The sequence below is a fragment of the Camelina sativa genome, chromosome 19 (assembly GCF_030686135.1).
Source record: "Camelina sativa cultivar CO46 ecotype springtype chromosome 19, ASM3068613v1".
NCBI lineage: Eukaryota > Viridiplantae > Streptophyta > Magnoliopsida > Brassicales > Brassicaceae > Camelina > Camelina sativa.
In genome coordinates, this window is record NC_141898.1 from 7,318,298 (window position 1) to 7,333,691 (window position 15,394).

Sequence of the window (15,394 nt, forward strand, 5' to 3'; positions counted from 1 at the left end):
CAAAAAAAACACTTAAACGGGTGTATCTTTTAAGATGTGCAGGCGTAACATGTATATCCGAAATTAAACGGGTAGTCCATTTATTTCTCAAAAATTAGTGAAGTTGAAACCTAGAAGTTTATTCCTCTGTGTCACTTTGTCTCTCTCTTCCAAGCTCCGGCGGATCCAAACCCATTCCGACATAACTCTAGCCGCCAATTCTTCTCCACAGTTCCATGGTGAGTTCTATGATTTGCTCTGCTTCCACACATTAAAGTCTGTTCCTTTTGCTCTCTCCGATGGAGTTTGGTTTGGACCCATCAGAATGTGAGATTGATTGATAATTTAACGAGAGTTGGGTACTTGTCTTGTCTTTTAATCTTTCGTTTCTGGGTTTTTGTTTTGTTTGTGAACGGTTTAGGGAACAATACAATCATCTCTAGCTACAGAGTTTCGAATCCATTGCAGCAGAACCAATTAATTACTCACAAGGTACGTTCGTTACTTACTTAGATCATTTTGGGGTGTAGATTCACTCATGTCTCGATTTGTGTTTGTTTGCTCACTTGCTGATTTGGATTATGTTTAATGGTCGATTTGGATTATGTTTAATGGCACAAGTACGATTGTTACTTAGATCATTTTGGGGTGTTTGTTTAGACTTGGCAAAAAATTATATCTTTTTGTGCATTGTGTAGATTCACTCATGTCTCGATTTGTGTTTGTGTGCTGATTTGGATTACGTTTTGTTACTTAGATCATTTAGCAAGCAGCTTTCTTTCAGTCATTGATGAAAATCTCTTTGAAAATGTTTAATGGTCGAATGTGATACGGCTCTATCAGGGTCAGCTACTTTCAATTACGAGACGTTCATGCTCACTGTTCTACCGTTTCTTTTGCAGAATGGACTTAAAAACTGAACATTTGGTAGCAAGGCTTAATGCTCAAAGTGAATATATGGATATGAATGAGGAAGATTGTGATATAGATGTAGAAATTGATGGGAATGAGGAGGAAGAGACAGAAATGCATGGAACAGATCAAAGTGAAACTCAATCAACAACTCAAGCAACTCAAGCAACTCAAAATGCTCCACGGAAGAGAAAGTTAACTTCAAAGGTGTGGAAAGATATTGTGTCAGTTGGGATTGAAGATGATGGCAAAGAAAGAGGAAAATGCATCCACTGTGGAACCAAGTTGGTGATCAATACTAAAACACATGGGACTAAGAGCTTGCTTCGTCATTTGGAGAAGTGTCTAAAGAAACCAAAGAATGAAGATAGGCCTCCATATGATCATCAGATTAACCGTGAGATGATAAGTGAGATCATAATTTACCATAATTTGCCATTTCGCTATCCTGAGTATGAGAAAGGTAGAGCAAGAGACAAGTATCTCAATCCCGAGTGTCAACCAATTTGTAGACAGACTGCTGCAGCGGATGTGTATAGGAAGTATGAGATGGAAAAGGTCAAGCTGAAAGAAATACTTGCAAACCAACGTGGGCGTGTCTGTTTCACTTCAGACTTATGGACAGCTCGAGGTACAGTTATGCGTTATATTTGTTTGACTGCGCACTACATTGATGAAAACTGGCACTTGAATAGCAAGATTTTGGCTTTCTGTGAACTTAAATCTTCTCACACTGGTGAAGAAATCTCTAACAAGATTCTGGAATGTATGAAAGAATGAGGATTGGAGAAAAATGTATTTTCTATTACCTTAGATAATGCAACAAACAACAACAATATGCTGAACATTCTCAAGGGTCAACTTCAGATGATTAGTGGTAGTGGTTTATTATGTGATGGGAAATTTATGCATGTTAGATGTTGTGCCCATATTCTGAATCTGATAGTGAAGAAAGGTTTAGATCTAGCGAAAGATGTTTTGCACAACATCAGAGAGAGTGTGATATATATTAAAGCATCTCCAAAGAGAAAAGACGCTTTTGCTGCATGTGTTGAGAGAGTAAAGATTAAGAGTGGAGCAGGGTTATCACTTGATGTTCCTACCAGATGGAACTCCACATATGAGATGCTTGTAAGAGCTTTGAAGTTTAAGGAAGCATTTGTCAGCTTGAAGTGGTTTGACAGCAATTACAAGACTTTGCCTTCTGATGATGAATGGAATTGTGGAGAGAAAATATGTGAGTTGTTGAAGCCGTTTAGTGATATCACCACACACTTTTCAGGTACTAAGTATCCTACTTCTAATGTCTATTTTACACAAGTGTGGAGAATTGAACTGTTGCTGAGGAAATTTGCATCTTGTGATGATGAAGATGTGGCAAAACCAGCTCAGGATATGCAACTTTAAGTTGCAAATAGTAAATTTTAAAAATTTAATTAGTAATCTAGTACATTCACTATTTATAATTTGAAAAATAATCACCTTTCACTATTTACTACTATTACTTTCTAACTCTCAACATATCTTTTTAATTACAAGTAATAAAATGAAAGATCAACATGAGAACATTTTATAATGCTATGCCAAAAGCACATATATATATCTAGCTAACCATTTGTATTCAAAAATATCATTCAGAGTTTGTATATACTACAAATAATTCATTATTTTTCAAATAATCAAAATATTATATAAACTACATATGTAGAGCTATCAATCTCTATATGTAGGTGATGAATTCAATGTTGTAGCCTGCAAATTTTTGGGAAACCAATGTAATACACTACTCCTTCCGTTTTAATTTACTTGTTAATGTAGGAAATTTCATGTAGATTAAGAAATTATTTAAATTAACAATTTTTAACCTCACAGCTCATTTTTTGTGTTAATTATTGTGTTAGATTAATAAGGTTATATTTGGAATTTCATTGCAAAAGTTACATTGAAAAGTGAGAATGACAATTAATTTAAAACAGAAAAATCTCTCCAAAATAACAATTAACAAAAACAAGAGGGAGTACTTGTTAAATAAAACATATTAGCAGACTAAATGTTATGTTTTGATGGTAGCCAAAAAAAAATGTTATGTTTTGATGTAGAAACACATACTTAATATTCCAAGATGCATTTAATATTGTTATACATGATATGAGAGAGAACAAATTTTGAAATGTTAAATACACTACAATTGATAATATTATTTCAAAACTTCAGCCCATTTGAGTTTATAAAATGGTGTCTTACACAGACTTTAGGCCTAAACCTCCATCATTAAGGATAGAGGAGCACATCTGGTACAAAAGACACACAACCGTTGATGTGAATGGTGAACAAAATTTCCGTAAAGACGAGGAGCCGTCAGGACGAGACTGCAAACATGAATCCTTGTGATCAACAAGAACAGGAAATGGTGTAGGATGTGAAAGAAAAAGAGTTCCTAGAGAAGAGTATGCGAGCTCAACTTCAATATTCTTGTCTTTCTCTATAAGAGGACGAGACGTCTCGGTCTGGATGTTGATGATCCCACTTGATAAGGAGGTGGAACAGTACCACCTATTACTATCTGATAACAACAACAAGGTGGGCATGATTCCAGCTTACATGAGGGTGAGATAGTAACAATAGATGGCTCTTTGGATAGATCATATCCTCCCCCAAGCTTGTGGATTGGGCCTTCAACAGACATCCCAAGAGAATTAACATATCACACAACAACAAGGTGGACATGATATATGGATGTTCATATGATATGATAATTCTACAAAATCGTTCTTCATAATTTTGAGATAATTATTAATTTTATTATTTAGCATCTATTTTAAATTATTTTATTATTTCCAAATGATTTTATAATATAAAATTCTAAATTTAAAATTTAATTTATTTTTTCTCAAAATATTTTTCTCGTGATGATGGCGAGCCTGAAACCAGCTCCAACACATATTGTTACTCTATTATAAAGACAAAAATAGTAAAAATTATTGGACATGGTCTAAGGAATAATATTATTTTTTATTGTTCACCACTGTCTTTACCCGGTATAATAAATTGTTACCCGTAATGTAACATTAATGAATTAGTTATGTCAATAAGTTTATTCATCGAGGGCACAATATCTTTGATATTCTCCATAATCTTGAATTAGAGTTATATCCACATTATTCATACATACACAACCAACGTGTTGTTTTACGTGATAAACTAGCTATTAAAGTAATGAGAATCTTATACTCTTCTCTCTGTTTCATGTCGTCGAAAATATCATACTTGCGTAAAATAAGCGTAATTGTCGCTCTCTAATCTCATAGTCATCGTTTTCGTATGGATTTTTTTTAGCTCAAACAAGTTTCCTCCGAAATGTAATCTCTTTATATAACCCGTCTCTCTAAATCCCGAAGTGTCACTCTCCGTTAATTCTAACGGTCATGTCAGACGCCGTAACCAAAACCGTCGTCCCTCTCCGTCGTAAATCGAACCCTCTTAACGGAAAACACACTAACGGCGTCACCATCGACGACCACAGTCGCCAAGTCGGATCAATAAATAGCCAAATGGAGAACATTTCTACGAAAGCCGACGACGGCGGAGGAGGAGAAGGAGAATGGACAAGCAAGGCGTCGTTTATGACGTGGACGGCGCATGACGCTGTTTACGTGGCGAGACACCATTGGATACCGTGTTTGTTCGCGGCCGGAGTTATGTTCTTTACGGTTGTGGAGTACACGTTCCAGATGACTCCCGCGAGTTCGCAGCCGTTCGATCTAGGATTTGTGGCCACGCGCTCTCTGCATAGCATCTTGGCTTCTTCACCAAATCTTAACACCGTTTTAGCCGCTCTTAACACGGTAAACACATATTTAATGACTATCCTAAAACTCCTCACCTTGTAATATTCACATGCAACACAGATATATTTGTTAAAATTCGACTTAGATATATTTGTTAAATTCAATTAGATGATTTGGTTGGGTGGCGACAGATTTTGGTAGGGATGCAAACAACGTATATTGGATGGACATGGGCAGTGGAAGGACGACCACGAGCGACCATCGCGGCTTTATTTATGTTCACGTGTCGCGGCATTCTCGGCTACTCTACTCAGCTCCCTCGCCCTCAGGTTCAAATCCACATACTATTTTAAATTCGATGTAACGTCCAATTATTGATCAACTGATATCAGAAGAATAATATCAATTTTGGACCTGTGATATCCATTGGCTACTACGGCATTCAAAAGAAGTTATATTAGTCTCAAATAATTTGATCCGGACTCTCCTCTTGCAAAATAGTGTTCCATGCACGAGTTGATTGACTAGACATAAATATGACATTCTCGTTCACTTACGTTCTACGGTTCTAGTGACTCAATTTTTTTTTGTTGAGATTTATTTATTTTTCTTTTGGTGATGTAACATCAATAGATAGACTTGTTCGTCTTGTTATACTTTACTAAGGAGAAATGATTTAAGGTAATCATTTAATTTGACTGTTTTTACAGGAGTTTTTAGGATCAGGAGTAGATTATCCGGTCGGCAACGTGTCGTTCTTTCTCTTCTACTCGGGTCACGTTGCTGGCTCGATGATTGCATCATTGGACATGAAGAGAATGCAGAGATTTAGGCTGGCGATGGTTTTTGATATCCTCAATGTATTACAATCGATCAGGCTGCTTGGTACGCGAGGGCACTACACGATTGATATTGCGGTTGGAGTTGGCGCTGGGATTCTCTTTGACTCATTGGCCGGGAAGTACGACGAGATGAACAAGAGACACTTAAGCACTACTCGTTTAAATTTGATCTCGAAAGACACCCTAGTCGATTAAAATCGTTTTTTGTTTCTTTTTCGGAAAAATAATTAATTGTATATTAAAATCTATTTCTTTTTAAAAAACGTTTAGAAACACATTTTAGATCTATTTTCTCTAAAATGATTCTAATTGAATACCATTGGTTGAACCTAACTAAACGTATACGTACGTCTGTACGTGGTTGTGAAGTTGCTATTTTATTTTATTATTAAATTGTATACGTGAATTAGGTCTTCATACAACTATTTCAAAATCAAATCCAGATTAATTCTGGAGTCATGTGAAAATTGGGTATTATTGTTATTTACAGAATTTTCTGTATGTACTTGTTCACTATATTTGGTGCAACTTGTGTATTTGTTTCCCATCGGTAGAGATATCATGATGGATTTTGTATAAAAATAACGGGCCGGAGAGGTAGACCGTTCCATGGACCATGGTCTTAGCATTGGCCTCAGGGTCAGGGGAAAGAACATATAATAAAACATTAATTCAGTGTTTTCATTTGTTGAAAAGTTCTCCAATACAAAAGTCTTTAAATTTTGACAAAAAAAAAGTCTTTAAATTAATTTGGTAGTTCAACTAATAGATTAATCAACAAGTGAAAAAATTGTAATATTCTGTGGCTAAAAATATTATAATTGTAAAGCTCTTATATGATAATACTAAAAATCGACAAGTGACAATTTTGTATTCAAATACTAACATATGTGTGTCTATATTTACATAAATAAGAATTAGTTATATTCATCAGAATCGGATAACTCGAGGGGACAAGAGCCATCATCAACATTAGCGTATGGGTTGAAATGTTCAGAATTTGTATCCATGCACCCAGGAACCAGATCCAGATTGCATCTATCTCCCTGATATTTTTTCATACATTTTAAAATTTAGTGTATTCAGACTTTTCATATAAATAAATTTATAATATATATATGGATTGGTGAGAACTTACTCCTTCGACCGTCAAGTTGGCGATCATTGTGCAACGTGTGGCAACAACGTTCGAGTCAGGAAATATCGCTCTCTCACAGGCTCCATCTTGGCTCAACTCGTTGGCTAGACCCTTTTTGCACCAATTGATAAATCATAAGTTGTGCATATATATATGACTAAGCAAAAAAAATTAAATCGAAAGAAATTTATTAAATACCTCATTGAAGAACTCAATAGGTTTGTTTTGCCATCGCTTGGGGACTTGAAACTGAAGTCTGTACGGACCGTCCCAATCGACACCGTTGGTGAACGAGAATATCAAATTCACAGCTGGTAATGAATGATTCATACCAAAGATGAAAAATATCACATACAAATATAACTTATTTGGTCACATAAAGAAATATCCTTTGAATTTCATTATAAAAGAAAACGAACCATGCTTAGGAATGCAAATCTGCATAGTGTAAATTGGAGAATCGGCTTTGCCTCGATCTTTCTTTAGCATTGCTCTTGGCTCCCCACCACACATGATTGGTTGGTTAAATCCTCCTGCACCATTATATTAGTAGTCAATTCACTCATTCTTTTCAGGTTTTTGTTAGTCCATATATAATTAGACTGGTCTATGTAGCCTCTTAACAACTTAATTACATGATTTATGAGAAACTGACCGTTGAAAGCAACCCCATAGTCCTCGTTAAGAGTGAGTTTGCTTGCCGCTGGGTTATAGAATAGTTTCAACTTTTCACCCTAGTCCAAAAAAGTTTGATTAGAAGTTTGAGTTTAAAGAGCCCGAACTCTAATTTTAGCATTGACAAATGGCTAGAGAAACTTACCGCGGTTGGAGGAAGACCATTCATGGTTTTCCAGTACACAGGAGCAGTACCCATCTCGAACATGGCCCATGAAGGAAGCTTATATCTACCAAAAATAATCAACCATGATATATTATTAATAATTACATTCATATAGTTATATATTGACCAAGTAACAAGAAGAACTAAATTAAAGAGCAAAGACAGACTCTTTGATCTCTTCGAGGGGGGCAAGAGTCGTGGCAACAGCTTTTACTTGCAGATCAAGTCTCTTCTTTGGAAATCTCATTTGTACTGGACCAATCGTTGAACTATACACTGTATTTATTCAAAACTCAAAAGGTTCAGTTTAACATGATATACACTACAAAGCATATTAGTATATAAACCAACATTAAAAAATTAGGAACGCGCGTTACGTGAAAAGACTTACAAAAATTGCGTTTAGAGGATAAAGGCTGCGAAGGAGACGCGAAAATGGCGGCAGTGTTAGCGGCAGCAGCCATGGAAATCGATCTGATGAAAACCTTTTTTTTTTTTATTAGGGATGAAGGAAAGAGAAAAGATGGGAGTAAATGATTGATATATGGCTTCAAGATAAGGGGTTTTTGACACCACACCACAAATACAAATATCTGCTATAGCCTATAGATTTTTTTCTTACACATAAAAACAAAGACTGAAGTATCATAGAGACAAATATCAAGTTTGAATTGTAATTGGTCTATGACTTCTATGGGAAGATCTCCCCTCTCACTCTTGAGATTTTCTTTAATGGATAAAGGAAGAATGGGCCCAAAACCAAGATAAGCCCAATTTTCCAATTTTGAGTTGTATTTTTACTTCTAAGAAATCGGGGCGATTTCTTAAGTTTCAAAGAAAGTCAAGGGCTTTTCAGCAACAAAGCTAGAAAAGTTTAAGGGGAGGATCCGCGTTGGAGATAACTGCCCCAAATTGGCAATCCAAATCCCTAGACCATCTTATCCTCTCTCTCTCTCTGAATATCTAGCCGCAATGTAGTCCATGAACCACAAAAAAGATCAGATCTTTGCACGTCTCTGTCAATAACAACTACTACTATATAGTATGTACTACTTGTGTTGTGAAGCATAGAAAAAAAGACCGACCCTAATTTATACACGCACACATATTAACATATATAGTATAGTGCATATAAAACGTAGGGTTTAAAGTCTTCTCTTCTCCTCTGGGGCTATCATATCGACAATGGCTTCTCTTCTAACGAAGCCTAAGCCCGTTTTCCTCTGTTCATCTCCACGAACTCTAAACACTTCAACACCGCCGTCGTTGAATTTCACAAGAATCTCATTCACCCACCACCAAAAGCTTGCTCCTTTCAAGCTCCCTAGTCTCGTTGCCGCATTCTCTGAAAAGGGTCTGAAGAGAGATGTCTCCTCGGGTGCTGCAGCAACGGAAGCGGCGGCGGAGGGAGATTACAGGAGGATAATGCTATCAGATGTGTTGGTGAAGAAGAAGGAGAAAGTACATTGGTGGGAGAGGGAGTGGAAAGCTATGGACTTTGGAGCTGTTGCTGTTGTTTTGTCTATGCATTTGCTTAGTCTCTTGGCTCCGTTTCAGTTCAATTGGAGAGCTGTTTCCGTTGCTTTTGGGCTTTATATCGTTACAGGTCTTCTGGGTATTACTTTGTCTTTCCATAGGAATCTTTCTCATAAAGCCTTCAAGCTTCCCAAGTGGCTTGAGTACTTGTTTGCTTATTGTGGTGCACAAGCTCTTCAGGTGATTTGATTTTATGATAAAAATGTAGTTTTGTCGAATGTGTAAAGCTGATTGATTTTTGACCCCAAATTGTGTAATTTTGTTTCTTCAGGGGAACCCAATTGATTGGGTGAGTACACATAGGTACCATCATCAGTTCTGTGATTCAGACAGAGATCCTCATAGCCCACTTGATGGATTCTGGTTCAGTCACATGAATTGGATGTTTGATACCAACACAATCACGGAAAGGGTAACAATTTGCTTTTTTTCTCTTTATCACATTAGGATATTTCTGAAAAAATGTATACTTTATTGGTTATAGTGGTTGAAAACTCTGTTTGTGTCTTTTGATGTTTAAAGTGTGGAGAGCCTAACAATGTTGGGGATTTGGAGAAGCAGCCATTTTATCAATTCCTTCGAAACACCTACATTTTTCATCCGGTGGCTCTAGCGGTTGCTCTATATGCAATGGGTGGCTTTCCATTCATTGTTTGGGGAATGGTATGTTCCTGTGGCTAATATTACATTTCAATTCTATCACTGTTCATTTCCAGAACTAGCTATAGGATTATGACTTGTTTTAGCTCGGAGAATTCTAAATAAATCCACCAGTTTTATGTGTAGCTATCAATTTGCTGGGCCAAATCTCCCCACCTGATTTCCCTTAAACAGCTTGTGTTTTCTTGTCATTTAGTGCAAACTTAGATTATTGACCTTAAGCACGCAAGTTGTGTTTAGTTGAACAAAACAGAACCACAAGTAAATATCTTATCTTTCTTGTAAGAAAGATCTGTGGTTCATGCCCTTCTCGTGGATGGACTAAATTCTATTTTGCTTGTATTTAGAAATAAACAACATTTGCATGCTAAAAGTGAAACTAGATTGACAGTTTTAGCAATTTCGTGAACGGAACGAAAGAATGGAAAAAAAAGAAAGCTGAACAAGCTTGACTTTAATTATTCTAACACTTCCATAGAGCCATAGTTTCTGATTTTATTTTTCCTCCCATAGTGTCTCTAATCCTTTTTTTCTTTGTTGGGTTGTGCAGGGTGTAAGAATAGTATGGGTATATCATATAACTTGGCTAGTGAACTCAGCTTGTCATGTATGGGGGAGCCAAGCATGGAACACCGGTGATTTGTCTAAGAACAACTGGTACTAAAACTCACCCTCGATCACTCTTTAATCACTCGATCCATAGTAAGATCTACTAAAGAAACTCTGAATTATAACTTTTCAGGTGGGTCGCAGCTCTAGCTTTCGGGGAAGGATGGCACAACAATCACCATGCTTTTGAGTTCTCAGCACGACACGGCTTAGAATGGTGGCAACTTGATATTACTTGGTACGTCGTTAGGTTTCTCCAAGCCATCGGTTTAGCAACTGATGTCAAGCTCCCATCGGAAGCTCAGAAAAGAAGAATGGCGTTGACCAGCGACTGATCTTGAAACTGCGGAACTAGAACTGTTGGTACAATTGAAGCTATGAAGATTAAGAAAAAGGGTTTTGTGCTTCTTTTTTTTGTGTGTTTACATCAAGGTATATATATATATCTGTGCAAGAGATTGTATGTGAAAAACTGATTATGAATTTTATATATCTATAATTACATTCAATACAAGAAGAAAAGAAAAATGTTGAAAACAAGATTCACGTTCGGCTTGGCCAAGGTGTCCACGGCAATTCTAGATACTCAACTGGTACGAGCCTTGGGAATATGGTTTTGAAATCCCATTCTGGGCCTTTAAACATGATCCCTTTTGGGGTTGCCTCGTGAGCACATGACGAATGAGGGCACATCTCAGCATCAAGAAAGGTGTTTTGGATCACGAGTGTGGCTTTTCCTAAGACAGACCGGATATGGCAGATGTGAATCGACGGTATTTTGCTTTCGCCATTTATGAGGATGATTGGTATTGAAAATTGGGCTCCTGGCTTTGAAGCTCGATGCCAACCGTAGTCTTTGTGTTTAGACTGGCATCGATAGACGATCTCCGGGCGGTTTAATCCTTTCATTGCGTTACGGATTGTTATGTTCATGTTTACGTAGCCGGGTCCTTCAAGAACCAAGGCGTTAGAAGAGATCATCATGATGGCTTGTAAAAGAAGACACCATCGAGCTATGGTTTTGACGACGTTGTTCTTGTTGTTGTCAAGACCCCTCATTTTTGTGTTTTTTTTTCGATCGTTCGTGTTCGCCCCTCTCTCAGAAATATATGTCAAGTATCACAGCTTACTTGAAACCGAAGCTGTTATTTTTTTCTTTTATTTTCTCAAATAAAAACAAACTAACTAACAATTTTTTAAAAAAAATTTGCGACAAACAAACAAATGGTTACATATACTAAAAATGAAAGCATGTTTGAAAAAAAACAGAAGTAAAAAGTGAAAGATATAATTTTTGCTCGATTTTACAGAAATGCCAATGCTTAAGCTGTCACATACCGCATATAGCTTTATTAGTTGATTTCAAATTTGTAAAACAAAAATTTGTTTTTGGGCGTGTGTGTTTAATGTTAATTGAGCAAGCTTTTTGTAGCAGACTCAGTCGAACATGTATCGACCACGTCAGCTGTCGTACTATTTCTATGCGTCATATTTATATATTATATCATTACGTATGGTTCACGTTAACGCTCGATTTGGAGACTAGGGTTGATTCCATTCTCCCTTTTAATCATATCAAATCGACGACCGGCAATTAGAAGAGACAATTTAGTTTAATTTCCAACACTACCATCAAATCAACATCAAGTCTCCGTTGACCTTGACTAAAACCATACGATAATTTCTTTTATTTATAAGAAAAGTTTATTTTGATTACTACGATAATGAGTATTTGAAGAAAAGTCACAAGTTCTCTAGCGCCGATTTCGGCGTCTGAACCCATTTCCTTCATCTCTTCTAGGCCCTCCCCTTTTAATGGGGAAGACAAAACCCAAAAAACCTAAAAAGAACCAGTCACCAAAAAAACCCGTTTCTCCGCAAAAGTCCACCTCACCACAAAGCACGAGTGATGGTGGAGTCCCATCCTCCGAACCACCGCAAACAAATGACCAATCGATTATCTCAGAGAAAATTTTGGCCATAAATACTGTTTCAGATCCGATCACAGAAAAGGAGATCCTAGATCTAAACTCCAAAGTGGATTCTGCGAAGGTGGTAGACAACACCAGACCAGACTCTCCAGGGATGGTAGTCGCCACTGCTTCGTCCAATTCTATGCTAGCGATGGTTGTTCCTGGAAACAACGACGCTGGTAACAGCTCCTCACCAGCTGCGGTAGATACCTGGGTAAACCATGTCAAAGGTACCTCGAAGCTGATGAAGAAAAAGGGGACTGCTTTCACACTCGACTCGGGAGAGATTTGCGTCCAAATCCCTAACTCAGTCATTGAGAAAAATAAAAAGGAATGGGATTGTTTCATTATGGGCCAGTTTTACTCCGACCCTCCAGCTCACGGGACCATCCACAACATAGTTACTGGCATTTGGAGCAAGCATTTTAGAGATATTTTGGTAACTAAGATGGAAGGTAACGCTTTCCTGTTCCGCATTCCCAATCCTCATACCCGGAACCGTGTCCTCAACCAACGGCTATGGCAAATTGAGGGTCAAACAATGTTCGTTGCTCATTGGAGTCCCGGTGTGGTTCCGGTAAAACCTGAGTTAACCACGGCTCCAATCTGGTTGGAACTACGCGATGTGCCTTTCCAATTCTTTAATGAGGAAGGACTAGAACATATCGCAAGTTTAGTCGGCGACCCCAAATTCCTCCACCCTACGACTGCAAATAAAACGAACCTGGAAGTTGCAAAGGTCTTCACCATAATTGATCCTCGAAAACCTCTACCAGAAGCTGTCAACGTTCAGTTCGTTTCAGGTGAGATAAAAAGAGTAAGAGTCTCTAGTCCTTGGATGCCACCAGTTTGCAGTTTTTGCAAGGCAATTGGGCATAGTCTGAAGCGTTGTCCCCAAGCTCCAATCACTTGCCCAACCTGCAATTCAACATCCCACCTAAAGGAGTCCTGTCCTAAACTAAACCTGCCTGATCCTGGTCCAAAGACGAAGAAAAGGCAACATCGTAATAGATCCAGGACACCGCCAAGACCCTCTAATCTTATCTGGAGAGAAATCAAAGCTTCGGACTCATCCTTAGCACCTCAAGGTGTTGAAAAATCTCCTGTTAAACCGCCCCACCTATCAGTTCAGTCCACATGAATAAAGCTGGGACTTCTGCATAATATGGAGGCGGGTGAATCCAGCAAAAACCCAGGGAAAGATGTCGTGACTGAGTTGTCTAAAACCAGTTTCGAGTTAGATGCTCAGAAATACCAGTCTTCTGGGGTGGAGGAGGATTCCTCAGATGTTTTATCCTCAGATTCTGCGGAGTTTGCAGATCCTAGGAAAGAAGATTTTTCAGATTTTAAAGTAGTGTTGTCTAGGAGGTAACAGAAAAGTGCTAGAGGTAGGCACCTCAAACCCTGATCCTTTTTCATGTATACAAACCTTTTTTGTTGGAACGTTCGCGACTTTAATATATTTAGCCATCGTAGCGGGTTCAAAAAATGGCTCAAGGTAAATAAGCCCATTTTCGGAGGTCTTATAGAGACGCATGTCAAACAGCCGAAAAATCAAAAGTTCATAAATGAGTTACTACCCGGCTGGTTTTTTGAGGATAACTATGGTTTTTCAGATTTGGGTAAAATATGGGTGTTATGGCACCCAAGTGTAAAAGTGGTGGTGCTAGCAAAGTCGCTGCAGATGATTACATGTGAAGTGCTATTACCAGATGCTCATCAGTGGATAGTGGTTTCTGTTGTTTACGCTGCAAATGAGGTTGATACAAGGGTACACCTTTGGGAGGATTTAAAACAACTGTCAGCTTCCCCGATTATCGGTAATAGAGCGTGGTTGGTATTGGGAGATTTTAACCAAACCCTCCACCCCACAGACCATTTCGATCCTGTCACTCTGAATGTGGATAGAAGGACAAGAGATTTCAGGGAATGTTTACTGGATGCTGAACTGTCAGACTTACGGTACCAAGGAAGCAAATTTACTTGGTGGAACAAAAGCAAGACTAGACCGGTGGCAAAAAAGCTAGATAGGGTCTTGGCGAATGAGAGCTGGAGTTTATGTTTCCCCTCTTCTTATGATGTGTTTGGAGCTCCTGATTTTTCGGACCATGCTGTGTGCGGAGTTATTCCTTCATCCACAGGAGAGAAAATTAAAAGACCTTTCAAGTTTTTTAATTTCTTCCTCCAAAATACAGATTTCATTCAGGAAATAGGAATGCACTGGCTCTCTCTAAATGTTACTGGCTCGGCTATGTATAGAGTCTCAAAGAAGCTTAAGATCCTGAAAAAGGTAATAAGAGATTTCAGCAGAGCAAACTATTCTGAACTTGAAAAGAGAGTAGCTGAGGCCCATGAACTCATGACCAACCTCCAAGAGCGAACCTTAGCAGATCCCTCAATTTCAAACGCTGAGTAGGAATTGGAGGCACAGAGAAAATGGAGTATTCTAGCTAAAGCTGAAGAATCATTCTTATGTCAAAGGTCTAGAGTGACATGGATGAGAGAAGGGGATGGAAACATGGCGTATTTTCACAGGATGGTAAATTCTCGGAAGTCGATCAATCATATCCATTACCTCCTGGATGATGCGGGAAACATGATAGACTCGCACCAGGGTATTACTAACCATTGTGTTGGCTACTTTAAGAACCTATTAGGTAGAGAAGAAAACCCTGCAATGTTTGTGCAGAGCGATTTGGAGCTCCTTCTGCCCTATAAATGCTCACAAGATCAGATCTCTAATTTGGAGAAACCTTTTTCAAACCAAGAGATCAAAGCAGCTTTTCTCTCGCTCCCTAGAAATAAGACAAGTGGCCCAAACGGCTATTCTGCGGAATTTTTTTGTGGGATGCTGGAACTATATTGGAGCTGAGGTTACTGAGGCGGTTGCTGAATTCTTTCAATCAGGCCGCCTGCTAGAGCAAGGGAACGCCACCTCTTTAATCCTTATCCCAAAGATCACTAATGCAACTCAGCCTTCGGATTTTAGGCCAATCTCTTGTCTCAATACTGTGTACAAGGTGATAGCCAAACTCCTTGCGACCAGACTCCAAAGTTTGCTTGTCCATGTCATATCCTCCTCCCAATCTGCTTTCCTCCTTGGGAGGTTGCTAGCT

At 38.2% G+C, this 15,394-nt stretch overlaps 5 protein-coding genes across 5 annotated transcripts; 3 read left to right on the forward strand and 2 right to left on the reverse strand.

Annotated features, from left to right (window-relative positions):
* The first annotated feature begins 4,086 nt into the window (after positions 1-4,086).
* On the forward strand, positions 4,087-5,807 carry LOC104765417 (phosphatidylcholine:diacylglycerol cholinephosphotransferase 2-like). The gene is made up of 3 exons (XM_087501445.1): positions 4,087-4,736; positions 4,871-5,008; positions 5,390-5,807. The coding sequence occupies exons 1-3, from the start codon at positions 4,317-4,319 to the stop codon at positions 5,714-5,716; spliced, it is 885 nt and encodes a 294-aa protein (XP_087357571.1). The 5' UTR covers positions 4,087-4,316; the 3' UTR covers positions 5,717-5,807.
* Positions 5,808-6,334: 527 nt separating this feature from the next.
* On the reverse strand, positions 6,335-8,420 carry LOC104765419 (protein POST-ILLUMINATION CHLOROPHYLL FLUORESCENCE INCREASE, chloroplastic). The gene is made up of 8 exons (XM_087501446.1): positions 7,892-8,420; positions 7,668-7,776; positions 7,480-7,564; positions 7,315-7,393; positions 7,079-7,192; positions 6,858-6,970; positions 6,660-6,770; positions 6,335-6,567 (listed from the first exon to the last, which is right to left on the reverse strand). The coding sequence occupies exons 1-8, from the start codon at positions 7,962-7,964 to the stop codon at positions 6,439-6,441; spliced, it is 813 nt and encodes a 270-aa protein (XP_087357572.1). The 5' UTR covers positions 7,965-8,420; the 3' UTR covers positions 6,335-6,438.
* On the forward strand, positions 8,392-10,833 carry LOC104765420 (palmitoyl-monogalactosyldiacylglycerol delta-7 desaturase, chloroplastic-like). The gene is made up of 5 exons (XM_087501444.1): positions 8,392-9,216; positions 9,308-9,448; positions 9,559-9,699; positions 10,247-10,353; positions 10,439-10,833. The coding sequence occupies exons 1-5, from the start codon at positions 8,686-8,688 to the stop codon at positions 10,638-10,640; spliced, it is 1,122 nt and encodes a 373-aa protein (XP_087357570.1). The 5' UTR covers positions 8,392-8,685; the 3' UTR covers positions 10,641-10,833.
* Positions 10,834-10,848: 15 nt separating this feature from the next.
* Positions 10,849-11,374, reverse strand: LOC104767536 (uncharacterized). Its single transcript, XM_010491549.3, has one exon. It carries the CDS (start codon positions 11,362-11,364, stop codon positions 10,849-10,851), a length of 516 nt encoding a protein of 171 aa, XP_010489851.1. The 5' UTR covers positions 11,365-11,374.
* Positions 11,375-12,048: 674 nt separating this feature from the next.
* On the forward strand, positions 12,049-13,748 carry LOC104765421 (uncharacterized). Its single transcript, XM_087500621.1, has one exon. The coding sequence runs from the start codon at positions 12,121-12,123 to the stop codon at positions 13,417-13,419; it is 1,299 nt and encodes a 432-aa protein (XP_087356747.1). The 5' UTR covers positions 12,049-12,120; the 3' UTR covers positions 13,420-13,748.
* The last annotated feature ends 1,646 nt before the right edge of the window (positions 13,749-15,394 follow it).

Coding starts and splice junctions, on each gene's coding strand:
- LOC104765417 (XM_087501445.1), top strand. CDS start 4,317: ATGTCAGACGCCGTAACCAAAACCGTCGTCCCTCTCCGTCGTAAATCG. Junction 4,737..4,870: donor TTTTAGCCGCTCTTAACACG/GTAAACACATAT, acceptor GGGTGGCGACAG/ATTTTGGTAGGGATGCAAAC. Junction 5,009..5,389: donor CTCAGCTCCCTCGCCCTCAG/GTTCAAATCCAC, acceptor CTGTTTTTACAG/GAGTTTTTAGGATCAGGAGT.
- LOC104765419 (XM_087501446.1), bottom strand. CDS start 7,964: ATGGCTGCTGCCGCTAACACTGCCGCCATTTTCGCGTCTCCTTCGCAG. Junction 7,193..7,314: donor CTATGGGGTTGCTTTCAACG/GTCAGTTTCTCA, acceptor ATAATGGTGCAG/GAGGATTTAACCAACCAATC. Junction 6,568..6,659: donor CCAACTTGACGGTCGAAGGA/GTAAGTTCTCAC, acceptor AAAAAATATCAG/GGAGATAGATGCAATCTGGA.
- LOC104765420 (XM_087501444.1), top strand. CDS start 8,686: ATGGCTTCTCTTCTAACGAAGCCTAAGCCCGTTTTCCTCTGTTCATCT. Junction 9,217..9,307: donor GTGGTGCACAAGCTCTTCAG/GTGATTTGATTT, acceptor TTGTTTCTTCAG/GGGAACCCAATTGATTGGGT. Junction 9,449..9,558: donor CCAACACAATCACGGAAAGG/GTAACAATTTGC, acceptor TGATGTTTAAAG/TGTGGAGAGCCTAACAATGT.
- LOC104767536 (XM_010491549.3), bottom strand. CDS start 11,364: ATGAGGGGTCTTGACAACAACAAGAACAACGTCGTCAAAACCATAGCT.
- LOC104765421 (XM_087500621.1), top strand. CDS start 12,121: ATGGGGAAGACAAAACCCAAAAAACCTAAAAAGAACCAGTCACCAAAA.